Source organism: Arachis duranensis, chromosome 10, assembly GCF_000817695.3.
Source record: "Arachis duranensis cultivar V14167 chromosome 10, aradu.V14167.gnm2.J7QH, whole genome shotgun sequence".
In the NCBI taxonomy this organism is placed as follows: Eukaryota; Viridiplantae; Streptophyta; class Magnoliopsida; order Fabales; family Fabaceae; genus Arachis; species Arachis duranensis.
Window position 1 is genome coordinate 43,777,229 of NC_029781.3, and position 14,779 is coordinate 43,792,007.

The 14,779-nt window shown below is 33.0% G+C and overlaps 1 protein-coding gene across 1 annotated transcript; it reads right to left on the reverse strand.

The window, feature by feature from the left end:
• Positions 1-6,473: 6,473 nt before the first annotated feature.
• Positions 6,474-12,982, reverse strand: LOC107469715 (probable LRR receptor-like serine/threonine-protein kinase PAM74). The gene is made up of 8 exons (XM_016089097.3): positions 12,868-12,982; positions 12,130-12,676; positions 11,130-11,590; positions 7,442-7,577; positions 7,067-7,138; positions 6,883-6,951; positions 6,700-6,771; positions 6,474-6,546 (listed from the first exon to the last, which is right to left on the reverse strand). The coding sequence occupies exons 1-8, from the start codon at positions 12,980-12,982 to the stop codon at positions 6,474-6,476; spliced, it is 1,545 nt and encodes a 514-aa protein (XP_015944583.1).
• Between the last annotated feature and the right edge of the window lie 1,797 nt (positions 12,983-14,779).

The following is a 14,779-nucleotide window of genomic DNA, read 5'->3' on the forward strand; positions in this document are numbered from 1 at the left end:
CATCAAATCTCGGGCAAAGTATGGACTATTATACATTGCTGAAAAGCCCAGAATGTCTACTTTCCAACGCAATTGAGATCAATCCAATTGGGCTTTTGTACCTCCAGAAAATCTACTTCGAGTGCAGGGAGGTCAGAATCCAACAGCATCTGCAGTCCTTTTTAGCCTCTGAATCAGATTTTTGCTCAGGTCCCTCAATTTCAGCCAGAAAATACCTGAAATCACAAAAAAACACACAAACTCATAGTAAAGTCCAGAAAAGTGAATTTTAACTAAAAACTAATAAAAATATAATAAAAACTAACTAAAACATACTAAAAACATACTAAAAACAATGCCAAAAAGCGTATAAATTATCCGCTCATCAGAGACACTCCAATTCAGCCACTTGGATTTATCTCACTACACACGACCTTCGAAAAGGGGACCCAATCAAGGAAACTTAACATAGATTACATCGTAGTCAATGTGAGCTCAGCTTACAACACCTTAATAGGTCGGACAACACTAAACCAGCTCGCCGCAGTAGTTTCGACGCCACATCTATGCATGAAGTTTCCAACTCCAGAAGGGATCACCACAATAAAAGGAGATCAAAAAATTACGTGACGCTGTTACAACGAAAGTCTGAATCTTAAAGGAAAAGGAAAAGAAATCAACGCTATCGAACTCATGGGAGTTCGGGGTCGCGAAGAAATTCGTCCACAAGCTAAAAGCGAGATCGAAGAAGTCCCGATCGGAGATGTCTTAGATAAAACAACAAATATCAGGGCAATCTTAAAGAGGGACATAAGGGAGTCCCTGATACAGTTACTAAGGAATAATTCCGACCTCTTTGCATGGAAGGCTGCAGATATGCCGGGCATAGACCCCAAACTAATATGCCACAGACTCGAAGTATACCCTGGATCTTGGCCAGTATAGCAGAGGCGTAGGAAGCTCAGACTAGAAAGATCCCGAGCTGTGGAAGAACAGGTACAAGCCTTACTTGAGGCAGGATTCATAAGGGAGGTCAAGTACCCACTATGGCTAGCTAACGTTGTCTTGGTGAAAAAATCAAATGGGAAGTGACGGATGTGTACTGACTACAACGATCTCAACAAAGTCTGTCCAAAAGATCACTATCCACTCCCGAGCATAGACGCTCTAGTAGATGCCTCTTCCGGATACAAATACCTCTCTTTTATGGATGCTTACTCAGGATACAATTAAATCCTAATGTACCCATCCGATCATGAAAATACATCATTCCTAACCCCAAAAGCAAATTACTGTTATGTTGTCATGCCATTTGGACTCAAAAACGCAGGAGCTACCTACCAAAGATTGATGAACAAAGTATTCGCAGACCACATTGGGAAACTAATGGAGCTGTATGTAGATGACATGTTGGTCAAAACACAAAGTGAGGAATCATTACTGTCCGACCTCACCAAAGTGTTTGACACTATAAGAAAGCATGGTATGCGACTTAATCCTGCAAAATGCACCTTTGTAGTAGAGGCTGGAAAATTTTTAGGCTTCATACTCACACAAATAGGAATTGAGGCAAATCTGGAAAAATGTCAGGCTATACTTAACATGAAAAGCCCGACCAACGTTAAGGAGGTCCAACAGCTCAACGGAAGACTAGCCGCCCTATCCAGATTTCTAGTTGGATCGGCCATAAGATCTCTCCCCTTCTACGCCACGTTAAGTTGTGTTGTGGTGAAGTTGTGTTGAGGGGTGTGGAATGAATTTTGTGAATTGTGGAATGAATTTTGTGGTTGGTATGGATCATGGAGGAAACTTTGTGTTGAGGCATCATCTAGTGATGAAGAATTTTCAAATGAGAAACTGGGAGGTGAGGGTGGACAGTTTTTCATGAATGATTTGAAGGTTCAATTATATTTGATAAAATAAAAATAAAAATAAAATTATATTAAATAAACACAAATTATAATAATAATTGATGAAAACTCTCATTGTGTGAATTTTGGCCATTTAGAGTTAGAGTTAGGTTAAAATGGATATCAATAGCACAAGGAAGAACAACTTTATACTAATAAGAACGAATTCAAAAATAAATTTTGATTTTTTTAGATTTTGTATGTTAAAAAAAATTAAAGTTTCATTCAAGAAGTTAAAAATAGTGATAAAAGAATAATTTTAGTAAGTTTTAGTATGTTTTTGTACAAAATTTACTTTTTGGATGCTACTTTGAGTTTTTGTGTTTTTTCTATGATTTTAGGTGATTTTTGGGCAAAATTAGCAAGATTGGCAAAGTCTTGTTCAGAGATGAAGCAAGGATAGCAGATGTTGTCAAGTCCTCATACTGAGCTTTGAAATATATAATTGATGCTATTATATATTGCTGGAAACCTCTGAAAGTTAGTTTTTGTCTTTTTTCTATGACCCCTTATTCTACATGAGCTCTTGCGAGTCCTGACCCGGATAGTATTGAGCTATAAGCTTGATAATGCATCACCTAGATCAATAATTCATCTGGGATAATTGGGATAAATAACATATAATCTCGTTAGTTCAGGGTGATGAGGTTTCTGTGGCGCTAAGGCTAGAACATAGAGCTTCATTCTCCGATACGGAAGATCTGACATTGTCTGTGGCATTTTGAGTAGAATAAAGTGAGAATGAATTGCGTGGGCTTCACCCTCGTTCATATTGAATGACCACGATCCATGGCATTTGATATGGATTAGAGGAGATTAATTGACCATGATCCATGGCGTTAATCACTTACAACTTTGTCATAGAATGAATCATTCATTGTTAAAATAGTCGATAAGAAGTATTAATCTGGAAAGATAAAACGTCTCCAAAGTCTTAACTGATTTCTTATTATTATTTCTATATCAGTTTGTTATTGCTTTCTTTATTATTTTGTTTTATGCGCCTACAACAACAACAATTATCTTTCTTTTCGTCTAACTAAGATCTGCAGGATAACCACAGGTTGCTCAATCCAACAATCCTCGTGGGATCGACCTTCACTCACCTGAGGTATTACTTGGACGACCCGGTGTATTTGCCGATGAAGTTGTGCGAGTTCAATTTCGCGCACCACCCTCACTCTGGATAGACTTTTTAGAGGACTAGCTCTTTTTTATATATTTAATAAGTAGAATGGCTCCCAGACTAGGGTGACTCTTGTGAGCCAGGGCCTGTAAGTATAAATAATGGAGTATGTACATATAATAATAAGCAGTTATGTATGAACTTGTGTTATGTAATAAACTAAGCCTACGGCCATTTCATCTATGATATGATTATGCTTTGCTATGCTTATCTCATCTTTGTATTATCTGCTTAACTTACAATTATTCCGACATGTTTGACTAGATACGCGATTCTCGACTAGTACAGCAGACTCATGCATATGCTTAATATACGGTCTAAAGTCCCTAAAGTCAGTTGATGAATAATAGTGCCTAGCTGGTAGCCTTGGTCATGACGGATTAAAAGTTGAGTCATTACACTTCTGATAGTCTTGCTTGGCTGCTCTGCCCGTGCTTTTCCTTAGTTGTCCTGTTTGTGGTTCATTCTTTTTCTATTTTCTCTAATTAATTGATTTAGTTAGTTTTTAATAATGTATTTGTGTAGATAAATGGTTTTGAGCTGCATTTTGCTTTCTTGTTAATTGTATTTAATAATTTATAATTAATTTTGGATTACTTTAATATCAATTTAATTGTTATTAAATTTGATTGACGAATTTTTTCCATTGCCTCTTTTTCTTTGGATTTCTCTGTACTCTTGTTTGTAATACTATTAACATAACAATTTTCTAACTAGTTTCTTTTTACTATTCTTCTCGTCGCAGGCTAGTGGGCGCATAGCCTTACTATAGATGACGACTAATAAGGTGATGCCCTTGTACATTGTTTGTCCTTGATACGTTTCTCAGTTTGTATATCCACTTATTTCCACCATCCTTATTTCTAAGTAAAGAAAATATCGAGTGTCTTTTATGCTTTAATGTGTTATTTGTAGTATGCTTTTGATTGTAAGTGAATAACAAGCTTGATAGTTACATTGTGAGGTGGTTCTAGCTTTCTCGTAATATTTGGAATAATGTGTTTATTCTTAATTGAAGACAAAATTGATACTAGTTTGTTCAATATTTTACTATTTAAAGTGTTGATTGTTGTATAAAATGTGTTGTGTGATGCTATTCCTTTTATACTGAACTAGTAATCTTTGTATGATGGTCTACTTCTTGCTTTCTTTTTTATTATGTAAAGTTATAAATTTACTTCTAATTTTTTTGAGAGAGATTATAGCTTTTCCCATTAGTTTTATGGAAAAACAATGGTCACACACATAACTTTGAATTTTGTTAGGTTAAAGATATTGAATTTCAATATTTAAAATTATATATTTAATTTTTAAATAAATTTAAAAAAAATATTTAAGTTTATTAGGACATAAATTCGACGATAACTAGTTTTAAAATTTGATAATTACAAGTTTATATCCACTAATAATTAGTGGTGGATGAAAAATTTCGCCGGTAAACAATTACCGACGAGGGTTATACCATTAGATTTATTTGATAAATTAGTCAATAAATTCAACAGTATCCGGTAACTTTCTTGTTGAGTCATGGATGCGAATGCCCATGTCCAAAGCGCAAGATCAATTTGCTTCCACTCTTTGTAAGAGGGTGATTCTTGATGGGTTGATGCTGAGTTTTCTTGGAGGAATCAGAATCGATGGAACTTGTCTTGGATAATTTAGAATCATCTTTTTTGGTAGCATCTTCAGACTCCTTTTCTGAATTTTTTGTGACTGTAATAATAGATGCATCTTGGGATGAAATTTCGGATGAATCCATGTGGTCTTCAAATTCAAGAGTTTGAAGGATGATGATAACACTCTGACACCAAGTAGTGAAGTTATCTTCATCTAATTTGTCTGGTATTGGAGCAAGTTGTGCTCTTGGTGTTGAGTAAAAATTTGAAAAGAAAAAAAGGTCATAGATCATGCCTTGCATAGAAGATTGTTGAGGTTCTGGATACTATATCAATGATTGTTGAGGTAAAAGAAAATGAATGAACTAAAATAATGAGAGCATAGAAGATTGCACTAACAGAGAGAGAGAAAAAGGAATTACGAGTTTTCAGTAGTGTGAATGATCATGCCTTGCATGACTTGCTACACATGTATATGTACTAGTATATACTAACTGAAAAGTCATCATTTACTAAAACTCTACAAAGTGCTTACTCATTCAAAACTAATACTCTTCTATGCTAACTAACTCAAGCTGATAACAAGGTGCTAACTCATTCAAAACCAATACTCATTTATACTAACTGACTCAAGTTAATCATGTAATTGATCTTGAGCTTTCATTCTCCTTAATAAAAAAAGCGTCTTTGATAATGTTTATTATTAGTAGGATGGATTGTTAGAATATATTTTTTGCAAAAATATATAAAAATAATAATAGATGAATTAGAAAGTTAATTATTTATCAATTAATATCAACTAATTTTTGAAAATTCTATTTTAAACTTTTAGCAATAATTTAATAAACGTTCGAAGATACAAATATTTGCTAAACTTTATCACTCATCTCCTACGCCTCTTTGAGATGAGCATCCTTGTGTGTAAAACAAGTACTTCTACCATTCGCCACTAAAATGAAAAGATAAAAATGTTGTACCTTTTTTTTAACAATGTGGCATTATTAAATTTACTTTATATTGTGTCGAGAAATTATTTTTATATAAAAAAGTGCAAGTAACAGTACGTTGAAATGTGATTATCAAGTGTATAAATCTTGAATAAATTTTCGTTGTTACAATAAGTTGGCATGATCCTTAACCTTTAAAAAACAAATCAGTCTATAGCCCATATAGCATCTTGCAATCTTGAGAAGAATAAGGTAGGGTTCCACTAGATTAACCACAGATTATTTTTTCACAATCTACCATATATATTACCAATACATACATAATTTAAGTCATATACATACGTCCTGTTAGTATATAATGTTGATTGTGCTCTAATATTTCCAGAAGCAAAATCAAATATCTCCAATTGGAATTTTATCGAATCTGTCTTCTGTATATTCTTTACTAATTTATAGCGTATATCTGTTTCATACATGATTTTTGGTGTACAATATGATGCTTGACAACAATGCCATCAAATTAGAGAAACAAACAACATTGGTGCTTTAATGTGGTGCGTGCATAGTCAAATAGTCTCCGTTTCCATGCTTCCTTAATGTATGAATGTATCAAAACATTAAATGCCACACACGAAAATTTGAAGTGGCACTGTGCAGAGCTTGACAAATGACAAAAGAAGTTTCTGGAGCTACCTTAAAAACCAAATAAATAAAAACAACCATCACTTAATTAGAAATATCAGATTGATGAGTTATACGATACCTGAAAGTAACACCCAAAAAAAAAAAGTAGAAAATTAGTGGCCATATATATATATTGGACTTACTTATATTTTCACTCCACTAATTTCCCTTGTGTTGCGATGGGAATTTTTCCAGCAGAATTTCCAGCTTGAAAGTCAGAATAACTAGTTCCATAGATACCATTTTTCAAAAAGCACATGCATCAAAGTTAGAAACAAGTCAACCAACCCTTGATGAGTAACTTTAAAAAAAACTTTTTAAAAAAAAATCAATATTCAAAAATTTTTGTTCTGAAATAATGGCAAATTAAATCTTACACTTCACGAAGTTTTGGGAGTTGATTTAGTGACGCAGGAAGTGAACCTTCAAAGTTGTTTTTCTCCAAATGCCTTAGTATTGACATTGATAATCAAAGGTTTAAAAGAAGAAAAAAGAAGTCGGTTAGAGATTAGAAATTAAGAATACTTTAAGATAATAAGTGAATGTTTTGCACTACATACAAAGTTTCTAACTCCTTCAATCCACCTAAGTCGGGAATGTGGCCTGAAAACTTGTTCCCCCCAAGCCAACTGTACTCAAATAATCAGAAGATAAATTAACATGATTAAGTAGCATTAATTAAAACAAAATTAAATTAAATTAAATTAAATTAGTATCATAAAGTAAAAGTGCTAGATTCCATACAGATGATTAAGTGCACTTAGATTGTTAATACTTGCAGGAAGCGACCCAGCCAGCCCAGCATTTGTTAAGTTCCTTCACAAATACAAAAATTCCAAAAACCATGTGAAAATCCACAATCCAGAAACAATTGTTATTGTGAAAGAAGCCAAATTGAATGAACTAAATCAAAACAAACCAAAGAGGGTTGTCGTTAAGAATTTTATTTCGTACATCCTTTCTTCTTTCGTGATTTTACTTTTTAACCACTATGCTACTTATAAACAAAAAATAAGAATATATACGTATACATAATAAATAATTTTTAGTTGACTAATTTTTAATATGAACGTATGCTTTTTACTTTCAAAGAAGAAGAAAAGGCACGTATAAGCTTACAGTGAAATGACTCGTGCATTAAATTCATTTGTGCATGTAACCCCTATCCATGAGTTCCCTTGAGGTAGGCAAGGATCACCCTTCCAATCAGCAGGTGGTTTCTCAATACTTTTAGCCAGGTCTTCCATTGCAATTACTATTATTGGAATTCATAAAAGAAATAAATAAGTTATTCAAACAAATACTATTTTGATACTATTTTGATTATGGTGTCTACATATTAAAAAAAATAAAATGCATGTGAAATCCACATGCTTTTCTCTTAAAATATAAATAAATAAAGAGGTAAATATCAAATCAGTACCCAAAAGATTTTGGCACAAAATGATACCTGACTTTTATTATTGACAAAATAGTCCCTAAAAGATTTTAAAATTTGACAAGTGTGTTACCGAACTCGCCGGAGCAAATCTCCGACAAGCACAATGCTAACATGGCCACCGTATTTTGGAACCCTCCCCCTCCCCAACGCAACCCCCTCCCTCTTCCTCTCCATCGCAGCCCTTCCTTTCCTCTCCCTCTCCATCACAGCCCCCCTCCCCAACGACATTTTTTCCTCCTTCTCCCTCTCCATCATAGCTTTCCTCCCCAACGCACACTCCCTCCTCCCTCCCTCAACACTACCACTCACAGCAGCAATCACCTCAATATCAACAGTAACAGCAAGCAACAACAACAACAACAACAACCCCAACACACACTCCCCTCTCTCTCCCCATCGCAGCAACAACCTCATCAACAGCAACAGCAACTTCAACTGCAAGAGCACCATCAAGGCCCGCCACTACTACCATCAGAGCCACAACAAGGCCTGAAATAGCCGCATCCCCTCAGCTCTTCAGCCTTTCTCTCTATCTCTCTCTACATTTATATATGCATGTTACGTGTTTGTGTAAATATCTCTGTGTGTGTGTGTGAATAGATATTGTTATTGATATTGTTATGGTTCTCCGAGAAGAGAAAGAAGGAAGAAGAAAAAAGAGAGAAGGAGGAACAAGCAAGGTTAAATTTTGAATGTGCAGGTTCCTCTGTTGGTTCTGTTTGAGATTTTGATGGTGTTGTTTCTGCTGTTATTGCTACTTTTGCTGCTACAATTAGGAAGGCAGAGGAAAAGGAGAGTGTGTGTTGGGGAGGAGGATTGCGATGGAGAGGAAGAGGGAAGGGAGCTGCGATTGGGAGGGAGTGTTTATTGAGTACGAGAAGGGCTGCGATGGAGAGGGAGAGGGAGGGGAGAGTGTGCGTTGTGGAAGGAGAGGAAAAGGGGGGCTGCAATGGGGAGGGAGAGAGAGGGGGAGTATGCGTTGGGGAGGGAGGGATGAGGGTTAGGGGGTGGTTTGCCAGGTCACCAAAACACGGTGGCCACGTTAGCATTGTGCTTATTGGAGATTTTCTTCAGCGAGCTCAGAGACACGCTCGTCAAATTTTAAAATTTTTTAGGAACTATTTTGTCAAATGCAAAATCAAGTACCATTTTGTTAGTGCCAAAAACTTTTGTGTACCGATTTTGTATTTACCCTTATAAATAAATAATCCCACTACATATCCAATAGTTTTTGTCAACAAAGTCTAATTAAGTTGGTCCAAACTCCAAAAACAACTCACATACACATTAAGCACATAAATCACGCTTCTCCTTTTTCTTTGTGTTCCTTCTTTTTTTTTACGTATTTTATTCGTTATCATTGTTATTCTTTTAGTAGTTTTGTAACATTATGTATTTTTTTCTTATTTTTATTCTTATTAAAAGGGTAAAAGAAGAAGAAGAAGAAGAAGAAGAAGAAAGATGATGATAATGATAAGGAGGAGGAAGAGGAGGAGGAGAGAGAAATTTTAAGTTATGAAAATTTTATCAAAAAATAGCATTAAATTTTTTTGAACGTGATATAAGAAGTTTATTAATTATGACATCAAAATTTTTTAATGGTGACAAAGGTTCTTGTTAAAAAGGGTGAAATGATGATGATGGAGAGTTTTGAATTGTGCAGAATTTATCAAAAAAATAACACCACAATTTTTTAACTGTGATAGAAATTTTTTTAATTTTGACATCGAAATTGTTTAACTATAACATAAAAATTTCTTAATCGTGTCATTTCTAACTAAATGATGTACTTTTTTATCATTAAACTAGTTGCGTGGTATTGAATTATGAGAAGGTGAAATAAGAACGAGAAGATGAAGATGATAATGATAAAAAAGAAGAGGAGGAGGAAGAGTTTTAAATTGTGTAGAATCTATCAGAAAAATAACACCGAACTTTTTAACCGTGACACAGAAAATTTTTAATTTTGACACCGAAATTTTTTTAACCATGACACAACTTGTTAAGAGAGTTGAATAAGATAAATTATGAAAATGTGAAAGAAGAAGAAGAATGATGATGATGATGATAAAGAGGGAGAGGGAGAGGAACGGAAGTTTTAAATTATGTAGAATTTATTAAAAATAGCACACCGAAAGTTTTTAACTGGACATAGAAAATTGTTTAACCAAATTTTCTTATCGTTGAACTAATTAAGTGATACTGAACCCGAGAGATCTAGTAATTTCTATGTCATTTAAAGTAATATATAAGATCTTTAGTCATTTCTGTGTCATTTATAACAATTTGATGTGTGATCTAGAGATTCCAGTGTCATTCACAAAAAAAAAATCTTATGTTATTCATAAAAAATTTATGTGTCAGTTACAATTAAATGATGTGTTTTTGTTATTATTAAATTAATTGTGTGATATTTAACTAAGAATAAGAAGAATAAGATGATGACGATATGGTGATGATAACGAAAGAAAAGAGAAAAAAAAAGAAGAAATCAAATGAAAAATAAAAGAGGAAAAAGAGAAAAAAAGAGATGGTGGTGACTATGGTGACAAAAATAATGATAACAAAAAAGAAAGATGAAAAAAGAAAAGAGGAGAAGAAGAAGAAAAAGAAACATAAATAAAAGTATTGTAAATAAAAAGAAGAAGAAGAAAAATAAGAAGCACATATACCAAGTGACATGTAAACGTAAAATACGTCATAACAATTTAGTTGGACTTAGCTAAATATTTTGTTTAGTTATAGAACATTTTTAACAATTAAATATATAGAGATAGAGTTAGATTAATTGATTAATTAAGTTGCATTAATTCTGTTTTTAAGACTAACATAAAAATATATATTATGTCCCGATTTTTTAATGTACAAATTTTAGAATAATTTTTGTTTGAAAATAAGTTTGTATTTCTGTGTTTTTGACAATATAAAATTAAAAAAAAAATAAAATGAATTATATAAATAATTATTATTCACATAAGGATATTTTGTATGTAAAGATAATATAGATGTAAATAGTTAAATAATTTAATATATTTGATTAAATAAACCAACATAAATATGTATCTTTACTGTTATATTCAAATAAAAACACCTTTACGTAAATAACTACTTTTATATATGCTTATAGAGAATATATATGTAATTCTATCTCAAAAATATATATGTAGGAAAATAATTTTAATAAAATGAGCATCAACTAACTTTTTTATTATAAATTTTTTTAACTTTATTTTTTTATAAAATTTATAATCTAAAATTAAAATTTAATATTAAATTTATAACTGGTAAAAAAAAACTTTCCAGGTGAAGTCAACGTATAGAAAACACAAGATCGAATAATAACAAGAGAAGTTAGTTAAGAGTTACCATCTCTTGTCCGAGTACGGCCACCGAGTGGAAAAACCTGATAGACTTCACCAGCATTGATAACTGGTGCTACCTCTCCCCTGGTACTGGTCAATGTAATCTTGGTGTGCCCAGAAAGTGGCCACTGGGCACCATAAACCGTTACACCCTTAGTTGTGGCATTAAGTCCGGAGAAGAATTTGTTTTCATTAATGGAAACATCAAAGATTCTCCAACTATCAGGGCTTGGAATTCTGTTATCTTGGAAATACAGCGAGATGTAATACTGGGACGCTGGAAGTGCTACTGTGGGCCAATTGATTTCAAGTGTCTTGTCATTGGTGGTTATTCCTGCGCTAAATGCTTTTGCTGGTGGAAGGTTCCAGAAGTCTGAAGAACTTACATTTGATTGGCTTTTCACAACGGACTTTTGTTGCTCTTTGTATGGTTGCCACATGCGGTTGAATTGGTCATCTGGAAAACTAGGTTAACGTACACATGCATTTTAATTATCAGAATGAACTATTCTCATCATGCCTTATTTTATTTCACATTTATCTTGTGTTCAGAAAGGGTGCAAAAATCCAATATTAGAGCTAGGTATTTTAGTTTTCCAAGTTCTAGACCAAAAATTGCTATTTCTCTACTAAAAATTAATCGTATGTATAAATACATGCACATAGATAGAATTAGAGCATTTTCTTGAAAAGGGTCATAATGAAAAACATAACCTTAATAAAGAGACAAAATGAAAAAAAAGGAGGGCCAACATAAAGTTAAAGAATTCTATATACACAAAATTTATTATCCCCGGTATCCGGATGGTTATTCTGGATAGTATGAGTAATGTTCATTTTATTCATAGATCAAAAATTTAACCCATTGTACACATTGCATGCTTAGGTCATTAGCTCCCTAGCACTACCCTTACTCAAATAACTAAGCAAAACTAACCTAATCTAACATAATTAGTTTGAAGTTATTAAATACTTAACAAGTTTTAAAGTAGAAGAAGATGTACCTAATGAAGTGTTGACTTCCAAAAGCATGCCTAGCAACAGCTACAAGGGCATACTTGTCAAAATCAGTGGGTTTATAGACAGAAGAATCCAGAAGAGTGAGGTCCAGGGTTGAGATGAAGGGACTTGAACTACCAGTATATTTGTTCCTCGCCACACACACCCCCAAATTCCTCCCTGTTGCTCGTAACACAACCTCATAGTAGGAGCTAAGACCCTTGGCATAGTCATCCGTCGTGTTCACGATGCTCCACCGCGTCCCTTCCACGATCTGGTCGAACACCGGCGGTTGGTTCTTGCCATCAAAATTCCCGTAGTAATACACCGTTTTCAAGAGGTATCTGCCGTTCTTGGTTACCGGGAAAGAATAGCAGAATTTCCTCGACGCTGCGTCGGGAAAGTAACGCAACGTAGTGAGCAAGGGTGATATGTCTGGTTTTGTAATGGTGGCGGAGTTTCCAATCTTGATGTATTTCCCATCACTATCAGGAATGTATTTCAGGCCATCCACCGTTATACCTTGGTTTGCCCCGCAGTTTATAAAATACCCTGCATGCAAATACGCTTTCAGATATCTTCATCTGGAATGCAAATTATTTAATTCAACGTAAAATTGGATTTGCAGCAAATTGGTGATAACAATGATGATTATATATTTATTGATGATGATGAATTGGATTATTGCATTGGAATTTGGGGTTAATTTGATTCATTTAGGGGTAATGTTTTGTTAATAATACCTGAAGGGTTGGAAGCTATGGCAAAGAAGGGGGCAGTAAGAAGGCACAGAGATAGGAGCAAAATGGAGGGGCTCATGTTGTTGTCATAAGCCACTACTGCCCCACCTGAAAGCATGCGATTTGGAAAGCTATGTCGTTGTTTTGTTGGGAAGGTAAGGAGGAGAAGGCGAAAGAGAAGGTGGTGTGCGACATGCCAAAAGCTAAGGTTTCAAATTTACATTTGGAGTTGACACGTCCTGGGTTGTCCTGAAAGATAGAAAATTAGTCATGCCTTAGACCTAAACTTGGGGTGACCTTATTCTAATAACATCAACAGCAAATAATAATAATAATAATAATAATAATAATAATAATAATAATAATAATAATAATAATAATAATAATCTATAACAATATATAATGTACATGACTTATGTTAGGTATACACTAAAATTAGTCAAATTAGTCACCAGTATAAAATACATGCTAAAATATAAATACACATTGAAAATAAATTAGACTACACATGTATTTATACACAAATATATTGGTAACTAGTTTTAATGGGAAACTTTGATATACAAATAACATTTTTGAATATAATTCTCCTATATACATATTACCTTTAGTGATAGAAGTAGTTCTCCTATATACATATTTCAGTTATATTAAATAAAAAAAAACTTCCACAATTAACAGCAGCTTATATTCTCCTATCTCATTTTTATCTGTTATTTTACTAACAGTTAAAAAAATCATGTCTATTCTCTTCATTAATTTTTTATTTCCAAATAATCTATTCTTTTAATTTTTTCGTTTACTTTTTTCAATTTTTCTTACTTTTATTCCCAATTCTAGATGTAAAACAATTATTTGGATAAATTTTTAGGCTTTTTGAATTAGATAATAGCTATGGCAAATTTTGGTTCTTGGCGCCATATATGAAAGGACAAAAAGAATAAATAAAATATAAAGAAGTATTTGATAAGAGGTGATAAATTGTTTTTTATGTATTTTATCTGTTTTGCGTTAAGTATGTTCTTTATATGAGTACTTTATTCTAACTAACATTTTAATCTCATTATTCTTTTATAGTTTGTTTTGGAACGATGAAAAAAATGTACTTTTCTTTTTTTATGTACATCTATAACAATATATAATAGCAAAACCTGTTTTGGTGTCAAAATTCCTTTTTAATTTTATCCTTTCTAATAATCGATCTATTCCACTGTATGTCTGTTATTCTATGTTAAAAACCTCCCACTATTTTATCTTCTCTCTTATTACACACATTCACGTTCTCTCTTATCTCATACATTTACATTCACGAAACTTCTATAATTATCTCTTTCTTCTCTTATTATCTCTCACCTCATATTACTGTTATTGCATGATAAAAAAAAAATTTCGTTTCTTATCCATTTTCTCATGCATCTTTCTTATTTCACTTAAATATAACGTAAAGCCAAATATAATTTATTTCCATCATTAAATAAAAGTGTAAAATTATGTTTATATGGTTGTTTTGATTAATTACAGTTGACAACATACTAATAAAAGATTCACGTGAAAGTGATCGACCGACTTGCCAAGACTATGCCAAGCGACGAAGACAAAACATAAGCGAAGAACCGAGGCAGCAGCACTTGGCCAGAAGGCATGCTAGTTATCGAGAGAGTATTATTAGACGAGGAAAACAAATTAATACATCGACAATACCATTAGAAGATATCACAAATATACCCATAGTTACCGCTGCTCATCAATACTTTGTGTTAAGTACTCTAAGTTATACTTTCAATTTACAAATTTATGTTATTAGTTTATCATTTATTCGAATTATTTCTACAATATAACTATGTTACTATACTCTTAGTACTATTTATCTATAATTTTCTACTGAATGTATTCTTAAGTTCTCAACATACATTAT

Bases quoted from the DNA above. Each gene is read 5' to 3' on its own strand.
- LOC107469715 (XM_016089097.3), bottom strand. From the start codon at position 12,982: ATGCTTTCAGGTGGGGCAGTAGTGGCTTATGACAACAACATGAGCCCC. The intron at 12,677-12,867 runs GTATTATTAACA...ATTTGCATGCAG, and splicing joins CATAGCTTCCAACCCTTCAG to GGTATTTTATAAACTGCGGG. The intron at 6,772-6,882 runs GTATGTAGTGCA...GTCAATACTAAG, and splicing joins TTGAAGGAGTTAGAAACTTT to GCATTTGGAGAAAAACAACT.